Source organism: Tursiops truncatus, chromosome 3 (genome assembly GCF_011762595.2).
Source record: "Tursiops truncatus isolate mTurTru1 chromosome 3, mTurTru1.mat.Y, whole genome shotgun sequence".
Lineage (NCBI taxonomy): Eukaryota > Metazoa > Chordata > Mammalia > Artiodactyla > Delphinidae > Tursiops > Tursiops truncatus.
In genome coordinates, this window is record NC_047036.1 from 169,146,741 (window position 1) to 169,174,634 (window position 27,894).

Genomic DNA, 27,894 nt, shown 5'->3' on the forward strand with positions numbered 1-27,894 from the left:
GAGACTGCATGAGGAGGCAGTAAGGGAGGTAGGTAGGATGGGCCCAGACTCTTTGTCATACCACTAAACCCCTTCCCCTATGCCCCCCAATAGGAGTAGGTGAGGATGAGGTTTGGAGAGGGCCAGGATGCAGGGCTGTTCCCCCTCAACCCCTTTGGGGGGGTCTGGCTGGGCAGATTTTACCCCTGGGAACTGATGTGAAACAGGGCCACAGGCTCGTGTCGGTCACAGTGTCTGGGGCAGGGCAGATCCCAGAGCTGAGCTCTCCAAACGCCCTGGCCCCCCACACTTAGGATATGTTCCTTTAGAGCAGCCAACCCTCACCCCAGAGGCCCCCCAACACACTCTGACAGTCATCACTTGGCAAAAATAATTTAATAGTCCATTTGGGGAATGTCCTGGGACCTGCTTGTCCCTCCCTGAGCTCCAGCCCAGGCCACCCCACCCAGGGACCACCTGCCCACCCCAAGGACAGCTCTCTGACGCCCCCAGACCCTGCCCAGGCCCGACGGGGACGGGTTTGCCCATAGCACCTTTCCCTGCACCCCCCTCATTCCTAGAGAAGCTGGGCCACAGCACCCCAACCCCCCAGAGCACAGCCCTGTCCCCGGACCCCCTAGATACCCCTCCCACGCCAACACTGCAGCCCTGCACTCAGAGTGGCAGAGAAGAGACTTCAGCCTGGCCCCGGGGAGCCTGCAGTCCACCCAGGGGTTCAAGATGCGAAAGCGGCTGGGAGGCAGGGAAGCGAGATGCAATTCATTCCAACATGGTTTATGGGCAGAGTCCTCGAGGGAGACAGCTGGGCGCGGCCCTATGAGGGGGGTGGGTGCAGGTGCTCCAGCCCGTCTGCGTACTGGAAGGCCGACCCTGTCTCATACTCATACATGTCCAGGGCCACCTCGCAGCTCTCCCGCACCACGCGCTCGGGGTCTGCCGCGTGGGCCCGCAGGGCGTCCAGGCAGGCGGGCCGGGCGATGGCCCCTAGGGCCTCCGCGCACTCGTGCCGCACCATGGGGTTCTCGGCGGGTCGCGCCAGGGCCGCCGCCAGCTGGGGCACGGCCGCCTCGTGCTGCAGCTGGCCCAGGACATAGCCGATCTCGTGGCGGAAGAGGGCACTGCCGCACTGCAGGCCTGCGGGAGAGAGAGTTGCGGGCTGGGGGAGCCATCGGGACAGGAAGGGACCTGGGGCGGGGCAGCCTGGGGACAGAAGTGTCCAAGAGGGGTGGAAAGGGTTCCCGTCGAGGACACCCCGCACTGGTGCTCAACGCTGCCCAGAGGGAGGGCCCGGAGACACGGGGCAGGAGAAGCAACGAGGGGCCAGCCAGGCACTGGGAACTCCGCCCTCCCTCTGGCCGGACCGGGCGTGGCGTCCTCCTTCCCAGGCCCAGCGTCCCTCCCCGCCTCTCCCTGGACTTCTGTACTCTGCGTTGTCCTCACACCAGCCAGTGCTATTTGCAGGCATGTTGTGCATTTGTGCTTCTGGGTTGCTTCCCACACGACTCCACACACGATAGAGTCTTATCAGTGACACTGGGAGTCCCGGGCCTTTCACCCCACCACAGTCAGACAGGCCACGCTTCTCCTGATGGGGACCCGCGGCCGGACCTGGGAGCTACCTGCCTGCAATCAGATGCCACTTTTCAGGCAGAGCTGGTTGGAAGCAGGCCCGCCAGACTGTGCGGCCCCTGCTCCGAGCATTATCCAGGACAAACCCACCACCCACCCACTCTGTGCTCCCACCCGGCATCCCCTGGGTCCTGGGTCATGGTGATGGCCGGACATCTCCTCTGCCAGACAGGAAGCTCCAGGAGGGCAGAGGGGGGCTCTGAGTGCTCTGTGGACCAGAAGCAGACCACCTCAGGCAATGGGGGGCGGTGCCAAGGGACCCCAGGATTCCCCAAGTCCCCCCCTCCTTTTCAGGTGGGGGAACCACAGCCCCGCAGACTTGCACGGGGCTCCCTGCAGAGCTGGGATGAAAATGACACAAGAAATGATGACAGGGCCTCTGGGGAATTCCCTGGTGGGCCAGCGGTTAAGACTCTGCGCTTCCAATGCAGGGGGCACAGGTTCGATCCCTAGTCGGGGAACTAATATCCCGCATGCCTCGCGTGGCCAAAAAAATTTAAAAAACAGGGCCTCTGGGGATCAAATCCCAACTGCTGCTCGGACCACTGTGTGATCTTGGGCAAGTATCTGTGCCTCTCTGGGCCTAGGCTTCCTCCACAGAGAAGCAGGGGTAATAAGAGGAGTACCTGCCCCAGGATGCAAGTGCCCTGGGACGCTGGGCTGCCCCGTATGACAGATGTGGCCACTGGGCCTCCCCAAGGGGCCCCGACCCTGCCCCCCGGGGCCCCTCCTCACCCTCGGCCAGCGCCAGGGCAGCCTCCTCCCCGCCAGCATCACGCAGGGCGAACATGGCTCGGTATCGGTCGAAGAGCGGCCGGGCCTCATCCAGCAGCGCCACCCGCAGCCGCCCCACGTCGCGCTCCTCAGCGGATGGGGCCGGATCCACAGAAAGGTAGGGCCCCTGAGCCACCGGCTCCCCGCTGTGCTGCTGCAGCCACTCCAGCCGCCGGACGGCCAGCTGGCACGTCTCTGCCACCTGCGGGGACAGGGGGGTGGATGTGCCGGGCCCTCCCCCAGCCCCCAGGGCTCCCGGTTTAGCAGGGGTGGAGCCAACAGACACAGGACCAACTGATCTTTCCAGACTGGAGACAAACCAGCAGGGGCTGCTGTGACTAGAGAGTGACCAGGGGCAGAGGGCCAGGAGGGGCTCGCTTGAAGGTGACATCAGAACCAGTGAGAGAGGCGTCAGGTGGAATCAGCCAGTGCAAAGGCCCCAAGGCAGGATGTGCCGGACCCGTCAGGGAAGAGCCAACAACAGAGATGACCTGAGGTGGCCGGGCCAGACTACTTGGGGCCTGCGGGCTTGGGATTTTGTCCTAAAGGTGATGACAAACCGTGAGTGGGGCAGTGGTCCTCTCTCGGCATCCCTGGGCCGGGTGGCTACCCTGGCAACCAGGCACAGGGTCTGAGGCCGCTTCCTGGGCCCGAAGCACGGAGGGGGGTGGGGGAGGGGCTGCGTTACCTCGATGACAGGGTCGGTGGAGTACTGCTTCAGGATCTCCAGCACCTCTGGGTCCCCAATGGCTCCCAGGGCCTCCCCTGAGAATGGGGTAGAGGGCTCATGTTGATTGGCTGGGAAACACCCTGAATGCCTCGGCGGGTGGAGAGGCGCTAACCAGCACCAACGCCTCCTCCGTGATGCCCCTCCCCATCGCTCTGCCTGTATCCTGCGGGCCGCTCCAGCCACTGAGGTTTGGAGCTGGAGCTGGTCCAGCCCTGAAGCTGTGCCAGTTAGAGTCCCTTCCCCAGAAATCAGGCTTTGCTGGAACCAGACTCAGACCCCGCCCCGGCCCGCACTCCCAGAGCTCACAGCCTAGAGGGGAGACACAGACAAGCGTGTCATTACAACTTGGGAACACGGGTGGCAAGGAGCCAAGAACAGTTGGCTGAGTCGAGCCCATCAAGGGGAGCCCTGAAAACCTGGTGGAGGTTTTTAAGTTGTACTGCGGGCAAGGAGGGTCAGCAGACCAGCACCATCCTGCCTCAGGGCCTTTGCAAAGGCTGTGCCCGCTACCTGGAGCACCTTTCCCCAGACATCTACCTAGATAACTCCCTTACTCCACTTAGGTCTTTTAATTGGTAACCACCAATTAAAAATGGCAACACCGGACTTCCCTTGTGGTCCAGTGGTTAAGACTCTGTGTGTCAAATGCAGGAGGTACGGGTTTGATCCCTAGTCGGGGAACTGGGATCCCACATGCCCCGTGGCGAGGCCAAAAAAAAAAAGGCAACACCTCCAGCACCCCCATCCCGCCCATGGCTTTATTTTCCTCCTTAGCACTTACATAAGTGTTTCCACCATAACATGATTGGGTGTTCTACAAAATCACACACTCAAACTAACAGCGCTTATGGGACAAGAGAGGTTTGGGGTCGAACATTCTCTGTAAGGAGAGCTCCAACAGCATCAGCGATTGGGATCTTGAGCAGTCCCCAGGGCAGCCTGGCATAGCTGGAGATCATCATGGGGAATATTAAAAAGGCCCCAAAACAATCAAATGGAGACAATTCCCCCTGCTGGCTATGAGCTCACTGGATACATCAATACAAACACAGCCCCGGCTGCACAGACCCGCCAAGGATGTTTCTAGTCCAACTTGTTTGCCGTCGGAGTCCCTTGTGAGAACAGGGCCTGGCCCACAGCAGGCAGTCCATAAATACGTCCGGTGAACGAACTGAATGAGTGACCTCAGGGGTTGACCATCCATGGCCACCATCCAGAGACACCATATGTCTTTGTATGAACGAAGAATGGTTTTTCCATTTTTAAATCGTTTTTGAAAAATCAAAAGGGGACTTCCCTGGTGGTGCAGTGGTTAAGAATCTGCCTACCAATGCAGGGGACAAGGTTCGATCCCTGGTCTGGGAAGATCCCACATGCCACAGAGCAACTAAGCCCGTGAGCCGTTTAAAAAGAAAAAAAAAGAAGAAAGAAAAAATTCAAAAGGATCACATTTTATGACGCGTAAAAGTGATGTGAGATTCAAATCTCAGGGCCCATAAAGTTGGACTGGCTGGCGGCCACACGCCCATCTGTTGACTGGGGTTCAGGGTGGCTCTTATGCTGCAGCGGCAGAGTTGAGACCAGGGACAGAGATCGTGGGAGGATGCTTATCGCCCACCCCTTCCAGAGCCAGCCTGGTATAGCTCGCACCCTCACCGCCGCTCACCTGCCTCGTGGCGCACCATGGGCTCCTGGCGGGTGTCACGAAGCACGTCCACCAGCACGGGGATGGCCCTTGAGTCCTGCATCTGACCCAGGCAGTAGGCCAGCTCGTGCTTGAGCAGGGCCGAGTCGTCGCTGAAGGCCCGGCTGATCCAGGAGATGGCTGCTGGACCCCCGAGCCCGCGCAGTGTGAACAACGCCCGGAAGCGGGCCTGCAGGGGCTTCTGGGGGTCCACCAGCATCTGCCCCAACCCCTCCAACTCCTGCTCCGTCACCATGGTGCTGCCGCTGGGCTTGGGCTAAACAAGGGGACTCGTGGGCTCGAGAACCTGCAGCAGAAAAACAAGAGGCCAGGTGAGAGACACCCTTCACCGCTCGCTGACTTGTGCGTTTCAGCGTTAGGACCTCGGGGGTGGGGGTGGTTTCCTAACTGCTGACCAGCCTGGCCATCTGGGTTCAAAGCCTGGCTCCGACCCTGCCTACTTGCTGTGTGGCCTTCCCTAAGGTACCTTCCCTCTCTGAGCCTCTGGCCTATACAAGAAGTTCCCTACATACAAACGAGTTCCCGTTCTGAGAGCATTTCTGTAAGTCCAATTTGTTCATAAGTCCAACAAAGTTAGCCTAGGTACCCAACAAACATAATCGGCTATAGAGTACTGTAATAGGTTTATAATACTTTTCACACAGATAATACACACACACACAAAAACCAAAAGAATAAAGGACATTGAGAAGTCTCCCTATCTCCTCCATCATTTTTCCACGCTTCTTTGGTATTATCGCAGATTTCACATGTCCATGATCTTGTCCTTCTTCTTTAGAATTGTTCTGATGGCTGAACGATTCATGTTACAAGAACGAGTGACGTCTACCATCTTTTCGCCTGGCCCCAGTCTCTCAATTATTGTCACTTTTGTTTCCAGCGTTATTGGTTGGCGGTTCTTAGCAGTACCAGCTACATCACCGCTGCTTTTACGCTTGCTTCCGGACATCCTGGGCTTGAAATAAAGATACTGTACTACTGTACTCTATACAGTACTGTACAGTAAAGTACACAAAAGCACAACCACTTGTAGAGCCAGGCTCCCGAGTCAAGCTCTAAACCACAAACGCCATGTTGAATAGATGGATTAAGATTCAAGGACACAGCTGAGGCTGGGCTCCATCCTCCAGACCAATGACATGCTCCGTGAACCTGACAAGCAGGCTGTAGCTCCCAGAGGCGTAAGTAGGGTTGAGCAGGCATAATGGGGGAAGTGCAGCTGCCTGCGCACAGGTGACCATCAAAGGAGGTGACATGCAAAAGAGTGAAGCCAGGGGTGAGCAAGCTGGCAAGGCATTATGGACCATGGAGACCCAACTCCTTCTTCTACACAGATGAGCTGTGACCTGTCTGGGGTCACACAGCAAGTCAAGTTCTGACAGCACCCAGGACTCATGAATCCCGGTCTGTGCAGGGCCTCCCTCAAGACACAAAGGAGAGACACACACTATTTTGTTCACTGTTGTATCCCCAAGGCCCAGCACAGTGTCTGTCGCTATGGCAGCAGGCACTCAATAAGTATTGTTGAATGAATTGGGCACCCACTGCCTGCCAGGCACGGTACTGAGTGGTTTATACACAGTATAAACCACTGTATCATCTGTAAAATAGGCGTAAAGGGCACATGGACATCACAGAGTTGCTGTGAATGGAATGATGCTCATAGAGCACTTAGTACCCACTGCTGGTACTTAGTAGGCACTTGATAAGCCAGAGCTGGTATTAAATATTTCCACAGGGAGGGCCTTCCCTGGTGGCGCAGTGGTTAAGAATCCACCTACCAATGCAGGGGACACGGGTTCGAGCCGTGGTCCGGGAAGATCCCACATGACGCGGAGCAACTAAGTCCGTGCGCCATAACTACTGAGCCCGCTCTCTAGAGTTCGCGGAACACAACTACTGAGCCCGCGTGCCACAACTACTGAAGCCCACGCGCCTAGAACCTGTTCTCCTCAACAAGAGAAGCCACCGCAGTGAGAAGCCTGCACACCGCGACGAAGAGCAGCCCCCGCTCGCCGCAACTAAAGGAAGCCTGCGCGCAGCAACGAAGACCCAACGCAGCCAAAAATAAATAAATTTATTTTTAAAAAAATCTCCACAGGGAGCCCAACACCCACCTCTATACTCAGGAGGACAAGTAAGGGGGTACATCTGGAAGCCCGCTACCCATATATTAGGCCCATTTTTCAGTGGGAAGGGGGACAGGGGTATGGACATGGGGTTGAGGGGATCAGCCCCCAACCAAGGCAGAATCTGGGAATCCGCCCCCTTGAGGATTTTCTAAACCAAGAATTCCCAAGAAAAGGATCCCCGATAGGGCTTCCCTGGTGGCGCAGTGGTTGAGAGTCCGCCTGCCGATGCAGGGGACACGGGTTCGTGCCCCGGTCCGGGAAGATCCCACGTACCGCGGAGCGGCTGGGCCCGTGAGCCATGGCCGCTGAGCCTGCGCGTCCGGAGCCTGTGCTCCGCAACGGGAGAGGCCACAACAGTGAGAGGCCCGCGTACCGCAAAAAAAAAAAAAAAAAGATCTCCGATAACTAGACGCGCCCCTCAGAGAGGGGTCGCCCCGACACGGCAAACCTCGGGGCTGCCGGCAGGATCCCCCAGCGACGACCAGCTCCCCAACGCTCCTTGGAAGAGACTCCCAGGAACTGGGTGTCTCTTCCTCTGTTTATGTGGATCCCCCAGTACTGGACCCCTCACAGGTTGGTTCTCCCAGAACCCCAAGAAAGGGGTTGCCCAACATGGGACCCCCGCCCCACGTGCTGACTCTTTAGTGAAGAGATCCCGGGAGACCGAGTGTCCAGAATTCATGGGGAAGAGCTGCCGGGACCTGTCAGAAGGAAGCCCTTCGATCCCCCCAGCCAAAGAATCCCAGAGCCGGGACCCCCAACGAGGCGTCCTCCACGTTTCCCCCGCCGCCGGAACGCCCCAGCGAGCTCCCGGATCAGAGGACCTACCGGACCGGCCTGCTCCCGCCACTGCCAGCACCCGCGACGCTCCTACAGCGCTCTGGGGGCCGCCATCTTGCCGCCCACGTGACAGAGCCGGACGGTACCAACGCAGCACCGAGGGGGAAATGTAGTCAAAGGCTCCGCAGCGTGAGGAGGCCCGGAAGGGCGAGTTAGCACCGGTGCCATAGCTCACAATCACACATCAGGCGGAGTCTATGGCATTCCTCAGGGAAAGGGAAGGGCAACTTCCATCCTTTCCCTGTAAGAGATTTTCTCCGGCCTCCCCAGCCGGTACGACGAGTGGAAATGGTTTGTGCCGATTCAGCCCGGAGGTGGGGCCGCCTAGCGATACAGCTTGCGTAGTGTCTCTGGGGCGCGGTAAGTTTCAGGGGCGCGGCCAATGGACTCGCGTGGCTAGACGCGGGATTGGTAGGGATGAAAACAAGGACTTGATCCAGTCGTTCATTTATTCATTCATTTAACACATAGTTTATGGGCGCTGAGGACAAGACGGCCTGCAGCCCTTACCCTTATCAACCTCGCAGTCTGGTTGTCTGAAGGAGACAAACAGTAATAGGATAAGTAAAAATACATATTAGGTGGTGACAGGCTAAGGAGGAAACAATAATCACGTTGGTGCGTGTATGGGGTGGGCAGTTTTAGGAAGGACTTGGCTTTACTCTGACAAAATGAGAAACCACTGGAGTGTCGTAATCAGGGAAATGGCATACTCTGACTGTTAACAGGATCATTCAGGCTGGTGAGTAGAAAACAGACAGGAGGGACGGTGAAGGGCGAGAGAAGTATTCAGATTCTGGATTAATTATGAAGGTGGAGCAAACAGGATTTGTGGCTGGATTGGACATGGCATTTGGAAGAAAGAGTTATGTTAAGGCTAAGTACAAGGTTTTTGACACGTAGGAAGGATGGAGCAACCATGAACCATTGGCCTCCCCATCCTAGACATCCAGGGTCCTGTTAACTCTGCCTCTGAAATAGAGTCGGAATTCAGGTACTTTGCTCATCTATCGCCCCCATTGAAGGTCCAAGCCACCACTGGCTGCCACCAGCCAGAGAAAAGAGAGCTTGTAAGTGATTGTGTCAAAAGACTATAGCGGGGGCTTCCCTGGTGGCGCAGTGGTTGAGAGTCCACCTGCCGATGCAGGGGACATGTGTTCATGCCCCGGTCCGGGAAGATCCCACGTGCCGCGGAGCGGCTGGGCCCGTGAGCCATGGCCGCTGGGCCTGCGCGTCCGGAGCCTGTGCTCCGCAGCGGGAGAGGACAAAAAAAAAAAGAATATAGCGGTTCCTCAAAGAGTTAAACATAGAACAACCATATGATCCAGCAATTCCACTCCTAGTTACACCCAAGAGAAATGAAAGCAGGGACTCAGATAATTGTGCATCCATGTTCATCAAAGCATTATTCACAGTGGCCTCAGGCCCTGGTAACCTCTATTATATTTTCTGTCTCTGATTTTGACTACTCTAGGAAGCTTAGAAAGTGGGATCAAACAATATTTGTCCTTTTGTGTCTGGCTTATTTCAACTGAGCATAGTTATCCTCAGGGTTCATCATGTTGTCGCGTGAATCACAATTTCCTTCCTTTTTAATTTCCTTCCTATTGCATGAATGGACCACATTTTGTTTATCTGTTCATCCCTCAATGGACATTTGGATTGTCTCCACCTTTTGGCTATTGTAAATAATGCTGCTCTGAACATTGGTGTACAAGTACCTCTTTGATTCCCTATTTTCGAATCTTTTGGGCATATACCCAGGAGTGGAATTTCCGGATCATGTGGTAGTTCTATGTTTAACTTTTTGAGGAACTGCTGAACTTTGTCCACAGCAGCTGCACCATTTTACATTCCCAGCAGCAACATTCAAGGATCCCAATTTCTCCACATTCTCACCAGCACTTGTTATTTTCTGTTTTGATAGTAGCCATCCTAATGGATGTGATGAGTGTGACTTATTTGGAGATGCATAAAAAGTGAGATATATTGATGGATGGATAAATACATAATAAGGCAAATATAGTAAAATGTTCATTGGAGAAGGTGGACGGTGGGCATATGACAGTCCACTGTAAAATTCTTTCAACTTTTCTGTACATCTGAAAGTTTCCTCAATAAACTGTTGGAAAAATAGGTGGCAGGGAAAAGGAGGGCTACTTCTATTCTCAGTGTTTAAACATTTCAAAGTTACACATTTGAAAAGTGTCTTAACTTTTTAAAATGCGGAACCTTTGAGTCTGCAAATCCATTTTGAGGAATTTCGCTGACACTAGTGTAAAGAAAAGTGAAAAAAGAAGTATTCATTGCAACATTATTTAAAATGGCAAAAAAGGGCTGCCCTGGTGGCGCAGTGGTTAAGAACCTGCCTTCCAATGCAGGGGACATGGGTTTGAGACCTACAAAAGGATGGGAAGATCTACCCACGTTGTATGAAAAGTGGTCCAAGATGTACTTCCAAAAAGTGAAGAGAGCAAGGCACAGCATCAATAATGTGATCTCATTTACATAAATGGATTTAGATATGTAAATTACATATGGGTAAAATTTTTGAAAAATGGCCAACAATTTACCCAGAGTACTTACTTTAAATCTTACACCTCCCTGTGCTGCTTGAATTCTTTTTACTGTACTATTTTATTTTGACATCTGTTAGGGATGTGACAGCAGCCCCTTCAGGGTGAGCTGGCAGCCTTCACAAGGTGGTCACTTTGATCAGGAGACAGAATTCGCCTGACTACTCAGGGTCCTGTTCTCAGCCATCTCCTGCTTTCTGGGTCAGGCAAGAAGCATAAGGGGGTGAATCAAACATAACGGGGGCCTGGGGCACCCAGGCTCCTTCTATGGGTGGCTGCCACCCCTCTCCAGCCAGTCATTGCCCTTTGTGGCCAGATGTTCCTTTTTTTTTTTTTTTAATTTTAAATCTTTATTTATGTTTTGGTCACACCACGTGGCATGTGGGATCCTAGTTACCTGACCAGGGATTGAACCCGAGCTCCCTGCATTGGGAGCATGGAGTCCCAACCACTGGACCACCAGGGAAGTTCCCTAGATGTTCTATTTTTAAGGGAAGCCAGGCAGCAGTTGATTTTACATGCAATCTCCCCTTTAAAACATGAGGGCGATTGATGAAAAGCATCAACATGCCACGCACAGCAAAGAAGTCACTTGGATAGGCCAACTGCTGGTTTAAACATTCAGTTATTCATCTTGCAAATATCTATTATCTGCTATGTGGCAGGCGCTGTCCTGGGACAGAGGGCAGAAAACGAACAGACCATCTCTGGCCTCATGGAGCCGACATCCCGATTATTGTTACTTTTCTTTTCTTTTTTTAAATTTTATTGGGGTATAGTTGGTTTACAATGTCAGTTTCAGGTGTTCAGCATAGAGGTTCAGTTATACATACACCTATTTCCATTCTTTTTTAGGTTCTTTTCTCATATAGGTTACCACAGAATATTGAGTAGAGGGACTTCCCTGGTGGTCCAGTGGTTAAGACTCCACGCTCCCAATGCAGGGGGCCCGGGTTCGACACCTAGTCGGGGAATAGATCCCACATGCTGCAACTAAAGATCCCACGGGCCGTAACTAAGACCCGGCACAGCCTAAATAAATAAATAATAAAATAAATAAATATTTTTTTGAAGTATATTGAGTAGAGTTCCCTGTGCTCTACAGTAGGTCCTTGATGGTTATCTATCTTATACATAGTAGTGTGTTACTTTTCTATTGTCTTCCTGTGTGTTGGAAAGCTGACCCCAGAGAACTGGCTTTACAGTGGACCTGCCTGGCTCACAGGGCCGCCATCTGGACCACGTTTGGTGGCTCAGACTAATGTCCACACAGGACTACCCTGGGCGCTGTGTTGACTCTGGAAGGCTTCAGGGCAGTGTGCCAGGTGTGATCGGGCCCAAGGATGCTCTGGGAGTGAGTGGAGATAGACGCAGGGGTGCAGGAAGCAGATATGGGAAGCCACACCCAAAAGCCGGGCCTGTGTATGTCCGAGAACTTGGAATCTTGAACCTTCAGGCTTGCGGGGAACTGATAGCAAGAGAGCAGTCTGTGCTGAGCCCAAAACACCACCCACCTTCGGTTCTGAGGCTCTGCTGCCTTTTTTTTTTTTTTAATTCAAGTATACTTGAATTATAATGTTGTGTTAGTTTCAGGTGAACAGCAAAGTGATTTGGTTATATATATACATCTATGTGTATGTATCTATATTATTTTTTTCAGTTATGCATATATATTCTTTTTCAGATTCTTTTCCATTATAGGTTATTACAAGATAGTGAATATAGTTCCCTGTGCTATACAGTAGGTCCTTGTTTTTTATCTATTTTATTTATAGGTTCATTTGTGCCATATTTTAGATTCCACATGTAAGTGATATGATATGGTATTTGTCTTTCTCTTTCTGACTTACTTCACTTGGTATGAGAATCTCTAGTTGCAACCATGTTGCTGCAAATGGCATTATTTCATTCATTCTTTTTTATGGCTGAGTAGTATTCCATTGTATGTCTGTACCACATCTTTATCCATTCAGCTGTTGATGGGTTGTTATAAACAAAAGTCCATTGGAGAAAACTGGGGGTTCAGACTGTAGTTTAAGTTATTTCCACGTTTTGGCTATCGGGAACAGTGTTGCTATGAACATAGGAGTGCATGTATCTTTTTGAATTATAGTTTTGCCCAGGTATTCCCGGGAGTGGGATTGCTGGGTCACATGGTAATTCTATTTTTAGTTTTCTGAGGAACCTCCATACTGTTTTCCATAGGAGCTGTACCAACAACTTACATTCCCACCAACTGTGTAGGAGGAAAAGGTTTTTAAAGACAGGGTAAGGGAGAGGGTTTGTGGGGTGTGTGATCAGCTCATGGACATTCTTCTGATTGGTTGATGGTGAGGTAACTGGGAGTCAACATCATCAGCCTTCTGATTCCAACTGGTGTGGGGTCTACGTGCTTGTGGGCATCATGCAGTTAACTTCTTCCACCTGGTGGGGGTTTCAGTATCTGCAAAACAGCTCAAAGGACATGGCTCAGAATATCATCTATAGCCCTTGAGGATGAACTAAAAGTCCTTGACTTTGTTTAATGGCTAAAATATTATTATTTTGTCTTGCTTGACTGTTTTCCTTCCTTTCTGCATTTTCTCACTTCTGATAAAATTTACTCTTTTGAACTTGGGGAAGACCTAGAAGGCTAAAGTTCTTCTACAGACAAGAGGCAGGCAGAGACTTCCTTGGTGGTCCAGTGGTTAAGAATCTGCCTTCCAATGCAGGGGACGTGGGTTCGATCCCTGGTCGGGGAACTAAGATCCCACATGCCACGGGGCAACTAAGCCTGCATGCCACAACTAGAGAGCCCACACACCAGAACTAGAGAGAAGCCTGCACACTGCAACTGGAGAAGCCCGCGCACTGCATGCCGCAACTAAGATCCGACGCAGCCCAATAAATAAATATTTAAAAACAACAACAAAAAAGGAGGCAGGCGGAGGACATGGAGGTGGGGGGTGTGTGTGTCTGTTCCGGGAAGCCTCCATAGCGTCCTGCTCAGTTACAGTAGGAATTAAGAATGCCCCATTCTGGCTTCCTGACTCCACTTTTTTTTTTTTTTGGCTGTGAGGTGCGTCTTGCAGGATCTTAGTCCCTTGACCAAGGATCAAACCCAGGCCACAGCAGTGAAAGCTCCGAGTCCTAACCACTGGACCTCCAGGGAACTCCCTACTCCATTTTAAATGAGGTTTCTGTTTACTAGTTTTCACACAGATCTCCAACTGTAGGAGTGGAATAGCTGGGCCATCTGGTAATTCTACATATAACTTTATGGGTAACAGCCAGTGTTCCCATAGTCGCTTCCGTATTTTACAATCCCACAGCAATGTATGAGGGTTCCACGTCTTTGTCAACACTTATTTTCCTGGGTTGGGGTGATGGGGTGTTTATTTTTATTATTATTTTTTAAATCACATCCATCCAGTAGGCTAAAGTGGTAGCTCTGTGGTTTTGATTTGCATTTCTCCATGGACTACAGGTGGTGACCATTTTCTCATGAATTGGCCATTATTTTCTTTGGAGAAATGTCCGCTTGGATCCTTTGTCCATATTTTGAGCAGAGATTTTTTTTTTTTTGCGGTACGCGGGCCTCTCACTGTTGTGGCCTCTCCCGTTGTGGAGCACAGGCTCCAGACGCGCAGGCTCAGCGGCCATGGCTCACTGGCCCAGCCGCTCCGCGGCATGTGGGATCTCCCCGGACCAGGGCACGAACCCTTTGTCCCCTGCATCGACAGGCGGACTCTCAACCACTGCGCCACCAGGGAAGCCCCTGAGCAGAGATTTTTATCTGTTTTGTTCCCTGCTTGGAGGGCCTGGAGGAGCACTCATAGGAACGCAGTGTTTGTTGAATGAATGAGTGAATGTGTTTCAGTAGTCAGTGGGGTTTGCACGACCTTCACCTGCACCTGTTGTGGGTCTCACCTGCGCTTATCACGCGGTGTGACTACATCCTTGCGGTGTGGGTCTGCGCAGGGGTACCTGTTTCTGCGACCGTCCCCTACTAAGAACGACACCCTAAACTGAGAGGAGCCACTCCCCCCAGATTCAGACGTAGCCGCCTCCGCGGGCCGTGGATCCTGTTCCCGCGCGGTTACCCTGGGCAACCCATGGCGCCACGCTTCCTGTATTGATTCGAATCTCGGGCTACGTCACGTCCTCCAGCGACGCCTGAGGCGCGCAGGCGCAGCCGCACGGAGCGGGGACTGGGCCGGGGCACGCAGCGCGCCGGCGCGGGGGCGTGGCCGGCTGCGGGAGCGCGCCCGCCGGAGGGCGCCGGACGGCGCGGAATCGCGACCGACGCCATATTAAGGAGCGGGGAGCCCGGGTTACGGTCAGCCGCGAACGCGGCCGGACGCGGTGTAGCCGCCCTTACTAGAAGCGGGCGCGGCGCGGCGAGGCGCCAGGAGAGGCGGGGCTGGCGGATCCAGCGGGTGACGGGAGCGAGCCAGGTGAGGCGGTCGAGGTCTGGGGACGCGCCCCTTGGACCCAAGCGCGATCCCCGAGCCGGGCGGGCCTGCCCGGCCCCCGAAACCGAGCCGGCGGCCCGGCCCGCCTTCCCCAAGCTCAGGCCACCCCCACCCCTCGGGAGCCGGCCGGACGCCGGCGGGCCGCCCCGCAAGCCGAGCTAGGCCCGGGTGACCTCAGCATCCCATCTCCCGTCCTAACCCCCACGTCCGAGCCTCCCCATAGAGCAGGCCCTGCGTGACCTCCGCAAGCCGAGCCACCTGCAGGCCGTCACCTCCCCGCGCGGTCAGCGTCCCTATCCTTTTGTAATGAGCAGGTTGAGCTCTGACCGCTCCCCGCCCCAAACCGGGGGACTCCCCACTCCGTCCCCCCAGAACGGCAGGCCCACGCCCTAATTGGCCATGGCAGTTACTAAACAACAGCTTAAAACCTTTTTAGGTTGGCAGGCTTCTGCGGAATTTGTATCCCTATTTATGGCCTGTTAGTTAAGCCTCTCTATGAGGCTCTTAGAGGACCAGAAGATCTCACTCTTAAATGGATTCCTGAAATGGAGGCAGCCTTTAAACAAATAAAGAAGGCCCTAGTCACGCCCCGGCCCTAGGCTTACCAGACTTAACAAAACTCTTCTCTCTCTTTGTTCATGAGAAAATGGGGGTAGCTCTGGGAGTGTTGACACAATCCTTGGGACCATCTTAGTGCCCAGTGGCCTACTTATCTAAAACCTTAGACTTGACATTTCAGGGATCGTCTCCCTGTCTAAGGGCATTAGCTGCTGCGGTACTACTAACAGAAGAAGCCTCCAAACTGACAACAGGACAACCGCTTACTATTGACACTCCGCACCAGGTCATGGATGTCCTTAATTCCAAGGCATTCCGTTGAATTTCAGATAGTAGAATCCAAAAATGTCAAGCTGGGGCTTCCCTGGTGGCGCAGTGGTTAGGAATCCGCCTGCCATTGCAGGGGACGCGGGTTCGAGCCCTGGTCCGGGAAGATCCCACATGCCATGGAGCAACTAAGCCCGTGCACCACAACTACTGAGCCTGCACTGTAGAGCCCACGAGCCACAACTGTGTAGACCGCACGCAACAGTTACTGAAGCCTGCACGCCTAGAGTCCATGCTCCGCAACAAAAGAAGCCACCTCAATGAGAAGCCCGCGCACCACAACGAAGAGTAGCCCCTGCTCACCACAACTAGAGAAAGCCCGTGTGCAGCAACGAAGACCCAACACAGCCAAAAATTAAAAAAAAAAAAGAAAAAATCGAGCTTTTTTCTTAGAGGGGTCAGAAATATCAGTCAAGCCTTGTACCACTCTAAACCATGCCACTCTCTTGCCCAGCCCAAATCCCAACACCCCTCTACTACATTCCTGTTTAGAAGTTGTTGATCATGCCTACAGTGCTAGGCCAGATCTACAGGACACCCCTTTACCCAACCCAGATGCAGAACGGTTTACAGACAGCAGTAGTTTCATTTGAGAAGGTCGAAAGGTTTTGGGATATGCAATAGTCAGTTTAACAGAGGTGATAGAGTCAGGCCCACTCCATGGGGCAACTACCTCTGCCCGGAAAGCAGAGCTTATAGCACTAACTAGAGCTCTCCAACTGGAAAAAGGACTACAAATTAACATTTACACAGACTCAGCATATGCCTTCCATGTAGTCCATACTCATGCGGCCATTTGGAAGGAAAGGGCCTACTGACCACACATAATGCCCCAATCAAATATGGACCAGAAATCCTGGACCTGTTAGAGGCCATAAAATCCCCTAAGGAATTAGCTATCATCCACTGCAGGGCACACCAGAGGGACCTGTGGGACATAACCAAAGGAAATAATATAGCAGATAGGGAAGCCAAAGGCCCCCCAACATGGCCTACAGGCTCTCCTGATGCAAAGTTTAGACCCTTCACCACCATGGTATTCACCATCAGAACTTAAAGAGGGACGAAACCGTGGGTTCACTCTAACCCCTGAAGGGTGGCTCCAGAGCCCAGACACCAAACTTCTTTTACTAGAAGCCTCCCAATGGACGATTCTAAAGCACCTTTAGCAGCCTACCCATTTAGGAGCCAAATCCCTCTTCAGACTGGTGGGGACAATATTCACAGGAAAAGGAATCCTCTCAACCCTCCAATCTATATCCCGGGCCTGTCCGGTCTGTCACCAGGCCAACCAAGAAGGGGCTATAAACACCCCCACCACTGTTCCATCCAATTCAAAGGCAGGGGAACCAACCAGGGGAAGATTGGCAGATGTATTTCACCCACATGCCCCCTTGTAAAGGCTTCAGGTATCTCCTAGTCATGGTAGATAGAGGCCTTCCCTACTAAGACAGAGCATCCGAGGTTACCACTACCCTCATGGAACGTATCGTACCTTGGTTTGGAATGCCACGCTCATTACAATCGGACAGTGGCCCTGCATTTACTTCAGGTCTGACCCAAGGCATCAGCGAAGCCCTCCAAATCAGTTACTATCTTCATTTGGCGCCCTCAGGCATCAGGCAAGGTAGAAAGAGCCAATCAAGCCCTCAAGAAATATCTAAGCAATAGAGACACACCAGACATGGGTCACCCTTCTTGCTATTGCTCTCTTAAGAGTGCAGATCACTCCAAAGGCCAGGCCTCATATAAGTCCTTATGAAATCTGTGGAAGATCGCTGCTGGGCGATCCAGAGACCCACTATTTAGTACAGTATCTCCCAACGTTAGGATTGACTGAAGAATATCTGGGAATACCAGGACCAAAATAGTCCTAAGCCAGATCCCAATTTCTCAGAAACCACTCCCCACTTATATGCAGGCGACTGGGTATATGTTAAGACCCTTGCACAGGAACGGAGACCACTCGAAGCAGTGTGGACAGGACCATACCAAGCCCTGCTGGCCACCCCAACAGCTGCCAAAATACAAGGCTTTACACTTGGATCCATGTGTCATGACTAAAGGCAGCCCCTCCTCCAGAGGACAAGAATCCTCAATCCACCAGTGATTCACCAGATGCCTCCTGTAGTCGCAAGCCTTTGGACAGCCTCCACTTTCTCTTCAAAAGACAGGTGATGCCCCCCGAACCCTCAAGCCTCGATAGCCTGATTTTTTAATCTTGTCACCCTCCTTTTCTTTTTCTAGGCTTTTCCCCTGCCATGGGTTATTCTGTTCTACTCCTGTGGAACCACCTCTTGGTATTTTTGTCTTAACTCAAATATCCCAAAGGTGGCATAACTCTAATTCCACCCACACCATCCGCTCCTAATCTAAATGTGCGCTATGAGCCAACTCCTCAGTGTAACCTTCCCCTCGCCTCCCTCCGACTGGCCTTGGACTTCTGCCCCAGCACTCTGATTTTATTGCTCCTTATGACAAGACACAAACCTCCAAAACCCCCATCTGTTGAATCTAACCCCAACCCAACAACGACAATACATATATCAGTTAGCATGGGACGAAACCCTCCAAGGAGACTTTCAAGATTATACCCTGGACCAACTTTATCAATACTTAAACATAGCCTCCTAAAAACCGTTCTGATTCTTCTCCCTTTTTCCCTTCCTGTGCATACATACAGTCGTCACCCGTATCTACTGCCAGTTCAGGAAGCCCTCAGACTCCTCAACCAGTCTTCACCAGGTTCATACAGAAACTGTTGGATGTGTACCACTGTCTCCCGTCAGTACGGCCTAAAGGCAATTCCCATTCCACCAGATGAATGGAACCAACTTGAATCCTATTTAGCCCTCTCATATTTCAATAGACCAGGATGGGCCGTCAATTCTAGAAAACCTACAGTGGACCATATACTTCTCAACCACATACATCAGAGGCCTCACTATAACCTTCAAAGGCCCATATTCTCAGTCTCTATGGCACAACCAGCTCCTCTACGTGTATCCTCTCTCTCTCGACCAGGGCCCCCTGTAGGTAAATTCCTCAATATTTCCCAGGCCTGTAATCATACGTTCACCCTTTCCCCTACCCAAACATGGGTTTCCCTCGTAACTGACGACAAAACAAACTATCCCCATACTTAACAATTTTGATTCCCCTTTCTACAGCATTTACTTCCCAAAACCTCCCAATGTTACCACCGATTGGACACAGGCTAGCTATTTTGGGACCTCCATCTGCCCCACCCCATCCCCAAGTTGCCCGTATCAGAACCACAAGTTTTTGTTCCAACCCTCTAATATTAAACAAGAAGACTACAGAAAACTCAAGACACCCGAGTACTACGACATAGGGTGGAACCCTACTATTCCTTCTTTTAACTGGGCTTATAACTTTTTTCCCGTTCCTCAAAGATTGTTTGCCTCTCCCCTTTAGCTGGAATGACTTTAGCTACCACCTATGGGGGCATAGAACATTCCCGTACTCATTTAGGAAAACCCTACTTCAATATCACTTTAGACATCTGCTTAGACCCTACAAATCATCACCTATTTACTTTGCTGATCCAATGCTTATTTATGCCTTCCAGCCAACTGAATGGGGACCTGTACCCTTGCATACATTATTCCTAACCTTACCCTTATCGGTGACCGTATCCTGCTTCCGTTATACTCTCAATCACATAAACAAAAGCAGGCAACCCTCACTGTAATACCAGCCCTAGGGATTATCATTGGGATAGGAACGGGCTCAGCTGGACTTCTAAATTCTATTGTCACTGCCCGACAGCTCTCTCGAACTCACACAACAGATTGTCAACCTAGCAGCTCAAATTAACACTCTACGAGAACAAATAAATACTCCAGCAGGAGTGGTTGTACAGAATAGGAGAGTTTTAGACTTACAGCTAACCGAGGTGGGACCGGTGCAATGTTAAAGGAGGATTGCTGTTTTATTTGCTTATTTAAAGAGGGAGAAATGTGGTCCTCCAAGGACAAAGAACAAGATAAACTCAGAGGGCCAACATCGCCGGAACAGAGAGTTACGGGACTCATCACTCTGTCACGTAGCAACCATTACATCTTTTAGCCCTCCCAGGCATTCTGCCCTGCTCCTTTCCCGTCCCATATAAGGAAGGGTATTTGTCCTGTTCTTCCCCGACTCTGCACACTGGAAGTATGCATACCCTACCCAATCAGATGACTCGCAAGTTCCTTTGTTCCCTGGCTATAAAAACAGACAAGTGGGCTTCCCTGGTGGCGCAGTGGTTGAGAGTCCGCCTGCCGATGCTAGGGGACACGGGTTCGCGCCCCGGTCCGGGAAGATCCGACATGCCGCGGAGCGGCTGGGCCCGTGAGCCATGGCCGCTGAGCCTGCGCGTCCGGAGCCTGTGCTCCGCAACGGGAGAGGCCACAACAGTGAGAGGCCCGCGTACCGCAAAAAAAAAAAAAACAAAAAACAAGTAACCCGTGGTAGGGGTCAGCTCTCCCTATCAGAAAGTCATCCCGCTGTTCTGGCAGCGACCCTTCCCTTTAATAAATTCTGTCTTTTTTACATTCTGCCTTGTGTCTGGAAATTCTTTTCCAACCTGTTGAATGAGTGAATGTGTTTCAGTAGGCAGTGGGGTTTGCACGACCCTCACATGCACCTGTTGTGGGTCTCACCTGCGCTTATCACGCGGTGTGACACCGTCACTGCGGTGTGGGTTCGCCCAGGGGTACCTGTTTCTGCGACCGTCCCCTGCTAAGAACAACTCTCTAAATTGAGAGGAGCCACTCCCCCGGATTCCCACGTAGTCGCCTTCGCGGGCCGCGGATCCTGTTCCCGCGCGGTTGCCCTGGGCAACCCGTGGCACCACGCTTACTGTATTGATTCGAATCGCGGGCTACGTCACGTCGTCCCGAGATGCCCGCCGCGAGCAGGCACAGCTGCGCGGGGTGGGCGGGGCGGGACGCGGACCCGAGGCCCCGGCGCGCGGGGGCGGGACGGCGGCACGCAGCGCGGGGGCGGGGCCGGCCGCGGGAGCGCGCCCGGAGGAGGGTGCCGGAGGGCGCGGAGCCGCGACCGACGCCATATTAAGGAGCGGGGAGCCCGGGATCCCGTCAGCGGCGGCCGCGGCCGGACGCGGCGTAGCTGCGCTCAGCGGAGGCGGGCGCGGCGCGGCGCCGGGAGAGGCGGGGCCGGCGGAAGCAGCGAGCGACGGGCGACGGGCGACGGGAGCGAGCCAGGTGAGGCGGCCGAGGTCTGGGGACCCGCCCCCTGGACCCGAGCGCGACCCCCGAGTCGGGCGGGCCTGGCAGCGGCGCGGGCCTGCCCGGCCCCCGAAACCGAGCCGGCGGCCCGGCCAGCCGCCCCCGAGCTCAGGCCCCCCCCCCACCCCTCGGGAGCCGGCCGGACGCCGGCGGGCCGCCCCGCAAGCCGAGCTAGGCCCGGGTGACCTCAGCATCCCATCTCCCGTCCTAACCCCCACGTCCGAGCCTCCCCATAGAGCAGGCCCTGCGTGACCTCCGCAAGCCGAGCCACCTGCAGGCCGTCACCTCCCCGCGCGGTCAGCGTCCCTATCCTTTTGTAATGAGCAGGTTGAGCTCTGACCGCTCCCCGCCCCAAACCGGGGGACTCCCCACTCTGTTCCCCAGAACGGCAGGCCCACGCCCTAATCTGTGTTCTTCATCATTGGCCTGTCAATCCCGGGTCTCTCAAGTTCACACCATACAGCTGGGGCCTGCCCAAATTGAAACTCCCCGCCCCAGCTGTCACAACTCTCTCCGTCTCGGACCAGCCCCCGCCCCCCGCCCGGATAAAATACAATCTGAGGTTCGTGGACCCTGGAACAGCCAGGGTGAGGTGCGGAGGCCCTGCCCGTATGGGCGCCCCATTGTGCTCACCGCGCCCCTCTCTGCTCCTGGCACACGGAAGCAGTTAGGCGACGAGTTTTGAATACATAAGTGCCCCACTGGCTCCCAGCCCGTCTGGTTTCTGCTCCCCGCACCCTTACGGCTTGACCCATTCTGGCCATGACCCACCCAGAATCCAGCGCTCCCATCTCACCACTGACCTCCCCAAAATGTGACCGCCTGGTGGTGCCCAACTGCCCTCCAATCCGGGACCATTCTGGGTCTTCCAACAAGCACTAGCCCGGCCACCCCGGATCCCGCAAGTGTGGCACAGTCACGCCGTCACAGCCGTTTTCCCCTGCTAAAAACTGACCCCCACCTCCCATTGGTCCTGCACTGTCCAGACCTACCCCCAGTTCAAAGCCTGAGTCCCACTGTTGTGCAGCTGTCCAGCCTAAACCCGTTTGGTTTTTCCCTGTTCTCTTTCCCCTCAAGTCATCCCTTGGTTCAAGGTGCCTCTCAAACTGAGAACTAGATCCCCCCACCCCCAGTCCACTAAGCGATGACCTCATGCCTTTAGCTGGTGAGGCTGCACCCCACTCTCCTCGACCCCCCTCACCCCGGTCCCCGCCGCTTCTTAGCATACTTGGAACAAGGACAGTTTACCTAAAGAAAAACTGTCCACGCAGACCTCATGCAGCCGGCGGGTACATGTTGTCCCCCTGGCCCATTTATGGGCAGAATGTCTCGTGGGCCGTCATGACTGTTGATGTCGAGGACCCCTTCTGTTTTGGCCATGCTGAGCCGGCTTTTCTTCTGAACCTGAGAGTGGAAGCAGGTGTGGTGGCCGCCCAGCTGTGCTTTGCATAGTGAGTGAGGTTGGATTGCTCCAAGAGGGTTGTGTTAAGGATGCAGGCTCCTCCGCCTCCAAACGCCGGGGCTCTGGTCCTTGGACAGCTCTTGGTTCAAAGGACAGTTGCTTTGCTGTGGCCGGGGGGCCGCGTCTCACGTGACTGTGCTGGCCAGCGTGCCACCGTGACCATTTCCCAGGACGATCTCAGAATCTGTGCCCTGGGTGGTGCTATCTGTCTGGGGCTGGGCAAGGAGGACCTCGGAGCCTGATGAGTCTTCAGAAGCGGGTCTGCATCGATTTTCACACCAGGTCCTCTGTCTCCTGCCATTCGTAGATTTTGGGGCCTCTGACTGGGGCAGGTTTTGTATATCCAGGACTTCTGGGTTTGGGGAGGCCCCGAGTGGGGTTGGTTGTGGGACCTTTCGCTCAGTGTTACTGAGACAGATGAGGATCCAAAGTCATTCAGTCTGGAGGGTCGATCCTGGGGACTTCCGGCTGGCATCAAGGAACTTGGTCTTTAAGAAAGCAGCCAACTTGCAGCACCCTTGTAATCCTTCTCTTCTAGAGCAGAGGTTCTCAACTGGGGATACTGGTGATGTCTGGGGACATCTGTGGTTGTCATGACTGGGCTGCTCCTGACATCGAGGGCGTGGGGGCCAGGGGTGCTGCTCCACACCCCGCAGCGCCCAGGATGGTCCCCCACATAGGATGATCTGGTCCTGAATGTCCACAGTGCCAAGGGGGAGAGATCTTGGACTAGAGCCTGACCGGGAGGCCTGTGAGTACAGGGACTCCATCCCCAGACACTGCATAGGGCCCGGCGAGGCTGGAGCTGTAGAATGCGGGGGTCCTGGCCGGTCCTGGGGGTTGGCAGAGCTGGGAAGGGAGTATTTGGCTCCCCCTTTTCTGCCCCAAGAGCTCCCTGTGGTCTGACTTACGCTTCCTCACAGGCCCCAGTGGCTTCTTGCTCGTCAGCTCCACTGATCACGGCCCTGCCCACCCCGCACTGGCCTACCCCAGGCTTTGGCCGCTTCGGAGCCTGCCTGGTGCAGGCAGGGAGTGTTTAAGTCAGGGGACAGGCGCGCAACCGGAGCCCCCCGAATGTGGCACTGACAGTCTTGACGGGACGTTGGTCGCCTGACCAGCATGTCCTGTGTTCTTGGCAGGTGACTACTCTCTCCTGCCTCAGTGTCCTCAGGTGTGAATAGAAGGAGAGAACGTGCTGTGCACCCTCCCGGCCTTGTTTCCTTTAGTCATCTGACTACTGTGAGTCGTAAAAAAAATAAGTAGAACATGGAACCCACTCGCCTGACTTCCTGTGCTTCCCCCTTCGTCCTTCACTCGCCCTCCTTTTATCATCTTATTTATTTTTGTTGGTAACAGCTTTCCTCAGATATAATTATTGTATTCCACAATTCACTCATTTAAGTTGTACAGTTGGGGGTTTTCAGTGTATTTACAAGGTTGTGCATGCATCACCACCATCTAGTTTAGAGCATCTCCATCTGCAGTCACTCCCCATCCCCTCCTCGGCCCCTGGCAACCACTAACCACTCTGTTTCTCTGGCTTTGCCTGTTCTGGGCGTTTCATATAAATGGAATCATACAGTATGTGGCCTTTCATGTTTGGCTTTTCTCACTGAGCATCGCATCTTTAAGGTTTGTTCACGTTGCAGCGTGTCCTCCCTTTTTTGTGGCTGGATAGTATTCCGTTGTATGGATGGGCCGTATTGTGTTTGTCCACCAGTTGGGGGGCCCTTGGGCCGTTGGCACCTTCTGCATATTGCGAATGGAGCTGCTAGGAACAGCCGGGCACAGTTTCTTGTGGGGCGGCCCTGCTGTTTAATCGGGACTCAGATGCCTCTGCATGCAGTCCTTGGTGGCCTGCTCCTCGCCCTTAGCTTCCTGTCCTCATTTGCTGCTGATGCCCAAGTCTGGCTCCTGACTGCAGGCCCACGCGGCCAGCAGCCAGTAGATCCTCTCCTGGGTGTCCTGCGGTGCATCCAGAAAAGGTTGCTCTTTCCACAGACCTGCCCTTCCCCCCCCTTACTTCCCCCAGCCTCACCTGGGTCCCTCCTTTCCGTCCCCCCCATCTTTCCAGGACCATCTGCATTCTCACCTGGGCAAGCAGGCCCCGTCTCCCTGCTCCCACCCCCCTCTGCCCAGTGCGCCACCGCCAGCCTGCAGACGCACATCTCATCAAGCCCCTCCACCCGTCCCTTCCCCACCTCCCTGCCACCAGCCGCCCAGGGCACAGCCCAGGAGCCTGCCATTCTGGCCTTGTCACCTTTTCCTCTTCCTGCCCCCAGTATGCTCCTTACACCCCAGCCTCCCCAAACCATTCTTTCCAGACCCCCCCATGCCCTTCCCCAGATCAGAATGGGCCCAGGAACCATTGACCATCAGGGTGGGTCTCATCCCTACCAGGCATGACAGCCACCGCAGGAAGGGGGTCAGGCTGTATTTGCACTGGGTCCCACAGTGAGGAGGGGCCGCTGGGGGGAGGGGTGGAAGGATGGTGGGGGGAGGAGGAGGGAAAGATGAGGGTTGGGGCATGTCTGTCTGTCTGTCTGTCTCTCTGCACTTACAGAAGGGCTGAGCAGCTGAGAGGTCAGTGCTAGTCTTTCAAGCTGGGGGAGAGGGGGGAAGCAACTATTCCCCCTAAGGAGTTCCCTAAACCAGAGGGTCTCCACTGGTTTAGGCGGTTGTCAAACCTGGGGGTGGGACATCCAGTGGGCGGGGCCAGGGAAACTGCTCAACCCCCCACAGTGCCCAGGACGGCCCCCCACAGAGGAGGACCCACCTGAGTGTCAGCAGTGCCAGGGCTGCCCTAAACACGCTAGGCATTTCCTTCTGCCACCGCCCCCTGGGACCCATGGCGAGGAACCACGGTGAGACAGATTGAGGAAGCACTTTCTGTTGCTCAAGGCTGCCTGTGAGGGCGTGAGATCCCTGTCTCTGCAGGTGTGCAAGCGGATGCAGAGATGTGTAAGGGCTCTGGGGTCCTGATGGGACATCCAGCCTTGGATGGAGTCCCAAGAGTCAGGCCTCCGACATAAATCACAGTTTTGTGGCCCCCAAGTTGTTCTTCCTTTGCGTGGGGTTTGCATCATCTGGGTTGCTGCAGACCCAGACGCCTTTACGGTCTGAATGTTTCACCAAGTCAGACGGGAGTGGGTGCTTTGTGTGCTGAGAGGTGGGGGGATGAGAAACTGCGCTTCAGGCATCATTTCTGAGGTTTCGAGCAGCAATCTCACATGGGGTGGAGGTGCCCTGCTGCCAGCCGTGTGCTCTTGGGGGTGTTGTCACGGAGAAAAGAGGTGTTGACGGGATTCTCCTCTCCTTGAGGCTGTGAGCCCGGGGGTGGGCCATAACTCTGGCAACCTGCTTTGCAGCTCCTGCACCTGCCTGCACACAGAAGGGCAGTAGCCTCAGGTGAATGAATGAGCAAACGAATGAAAGGAAGATGCTCCTCAGGGCCCTGCCACCAGGCCCCCCTCTCCTACTGGTTCCCTTCGGCCACTCGGGAAGACGCGCTGTCCCCCGTCCAGTGCCGGGCACAGTCCTTTCTGACTCTGGCCGTTCCCAGCCTTGTCCTTTGCTGTCCTTAGACATAAGGGGCCGCTAGATCGTTGTGTTTCCTCTGCGGGGGGAGGCCACTCCCTTCACAGGAGCCCAGGTCCTAGCCTTGTACAACCACAGCCAGCCCTCCAGCCCACAACCCTGCTCCTCCCACGTTCTCAGGACGGTCCTGCCTCCTCCAAGGGGAGACCAGTCCTTTTCACCTTCGGGGGCAGCATGGGAGAAGATGGGGCCCTGCCTGGTGGCCTGTGGCCACCAGGGTACCTCCCGTGCCGCACAGCCCACGTTACCGCGCGGTGGAGCAGGAAGCAGGGGCGTCTGGGACCTGTTGTGCGCCTGTCACTGAGCCCGTGAGACCAGCCCCCATTTCCTAGCGTCTCCTTTGGGTCAGGCCCTCTACCTGCTGCTTCACAGAAGCTGCACCCAGGTCACCGCAACACGTGCGGTGTTATCCCATTATCCCCCACTTTGAGATGAAGAGACTGAGGTTCAGAGAGGAGAAGTTGCTCACCCAAAGCCATGCAGCCAGTAAGGGTTGAAGCCAGGACTCAGAGCAGGTCTGTCCTTGTCTGCAGCCCGCCCTTTCTCATCCACCGTGCTGGGACTGGTTGACGATTGTGCGGGGAGGGGGCCGCCGGGCCGGCCTGCCTGGGCCCAGGAGGAAGAGGCAGAGCCAGACCCTGACTGTAGCGGAAGAGTGGACGACCCACATTTTCTGGTTGGGTCTCTCATGTGGGACTTTTCCCCCAACCCCTCAGAGACCGGCTGGAAGAAGACGACCAGCCCCCCGCCTTTCTCGGGGGCTGGTAGTCAGGAAGCCAGGGATGGGCACCAGAGCCAGCCCCGGTCTCCAGGTTCTTCCGCCTGCATGCTTCCGGAAAGGAGGGCGCTTCCCCGAGGTGTTGGGCCCGTTGAAAGTCTGTGCCCCGAGATGACGGTTCTCAGGGAGCCCCAGCCGTTTGTCACCATGATCCCTAATTGGATGGCTCCTGCTGGGGCAGGCCGGCGGCCGTGATGACCGGTCCTGAGTGGGCCTTGGGGCTTTAGATGGCTGGACTGCTGGTGCTGGGCCTGGGGAGCCTCTCACTGCGGAGCCCGAGCAGCCATGGGCAGGTGGGGGCAGGCGGGATGGAGCGCCCGAGCCCCTCTTTTGTGGAATGGAGATAGGGTGGCACCTGGGGACCAAGTTGAGTCGAGCACCTGGACTGCCTGGCGCTGTGCTGGCTGCTGGAGGGGCACAGGTGTGCTTCGTGTCACTGCTCTCACTGTCCGCATCTGTGCTCTGATGCTCTCCCCACAGGGCCAGGAGCAGTGCCCCGTCCGCCTGGGACGCAGTGCCCACACTGGACCTGGCAGGGCGGCGTGCCCAGGCCCCTGCTGGCATGCTTTCTTCCCCTCCCTTCCCTGCGCCCCGTGTGGGGAGCTGGTGTGACCAGCCCCCCCGAGGCCAGAGTTACCCTCACTCGGGGTGATCCTGCACCCCGCCCCCCCCAAGGGGACACTAGGCTACGTATGCGGACATCTGTGATCCACACAACTTGGAGGGAGTCTCCCCTGACATTGAGCAGGTGGGGGCCAGGGAGACTGCTCCACACCCCGCAGCGCCCAGGATGGCCCAGATGTCAGCGGTGCCGCGGGCAGGCGGACAGGCAGGCAGGCGGCCACATGCCACACCAGACCGTGCTCAGCCTGAGCACTGAGTCATGAACCACGTCAAACGGTATCTCCTTGGCCTCTGAGCCTGCAGCAGGAAAACAGCAGGACCGGTTTTAAAGATAAGCAAAGGCCTTGAGGGACTTGCAGTTTGAGCACTGCTGGAAGCAGTGCTGGCTGGGCCCCTCCAGGCCTGGCGTGGACTAGTGGAGGGTGTGCCCAGGATGCTGCCCTACGCACCGCA

At 54.8% G+C, this 27,894-nt stretch overlaps 2 protein-coding genes across 4 annotated transcripts in view; one reads left to right on the forward strand and one right to left on the reverse strand.

Annotated features, from left to right (window-relative positions):
• Positions 1-356: 356 nt before the first annotated feature.
• DOHH (deoxyhypusine hydroxylase) lies at positions 357-8,052 on the reverse strand. Its single transcript, XM_019940948.2, has 5 exons — positions 7,799-8,052; positions 4,800-5,124; positions 3,092-3,168; positions 2,365-2,605; positions 357-1,134 (listed from the first exon to the last, which is right to left on the reverse strand). The coding sequence occupies exons 2-5, from the start codon at positions 5,071-5,073 to the stop codon at positions 815-817; spliced, it is 912 nt and encodes a 303-aa protein (XP_019796507.1). The 5' UTR covers positions 5,074-5,124; positions 7,799-8,052; the 3' UTR covers positions 357-814.
• Positions 8,053-14,628: 6,576 nt separating this feature from the next.
• Positions 14,629-27,894, forward strand: part of FZR1 (fizzy and cell division cycle 20 related 1) — a 30,272-nt gene continuing 17,006 nt past the window's right edge. Inside the window, exon 1 of one of the 3 annotated variants that reach the window (XM_073803480.1) lies at positions 14,629-14,822. The gene's annotated coding sequence lies outside the window, so the exon portion shown is untranslated. Of the gene's footprint in view, positions 14,823-20,773; positions 20,957-27,894 lie in introns of those variants that run through there. The other 2 variants (XM_033854749.2, XM_033854750.2) reach the window with 2 other exon arrangements.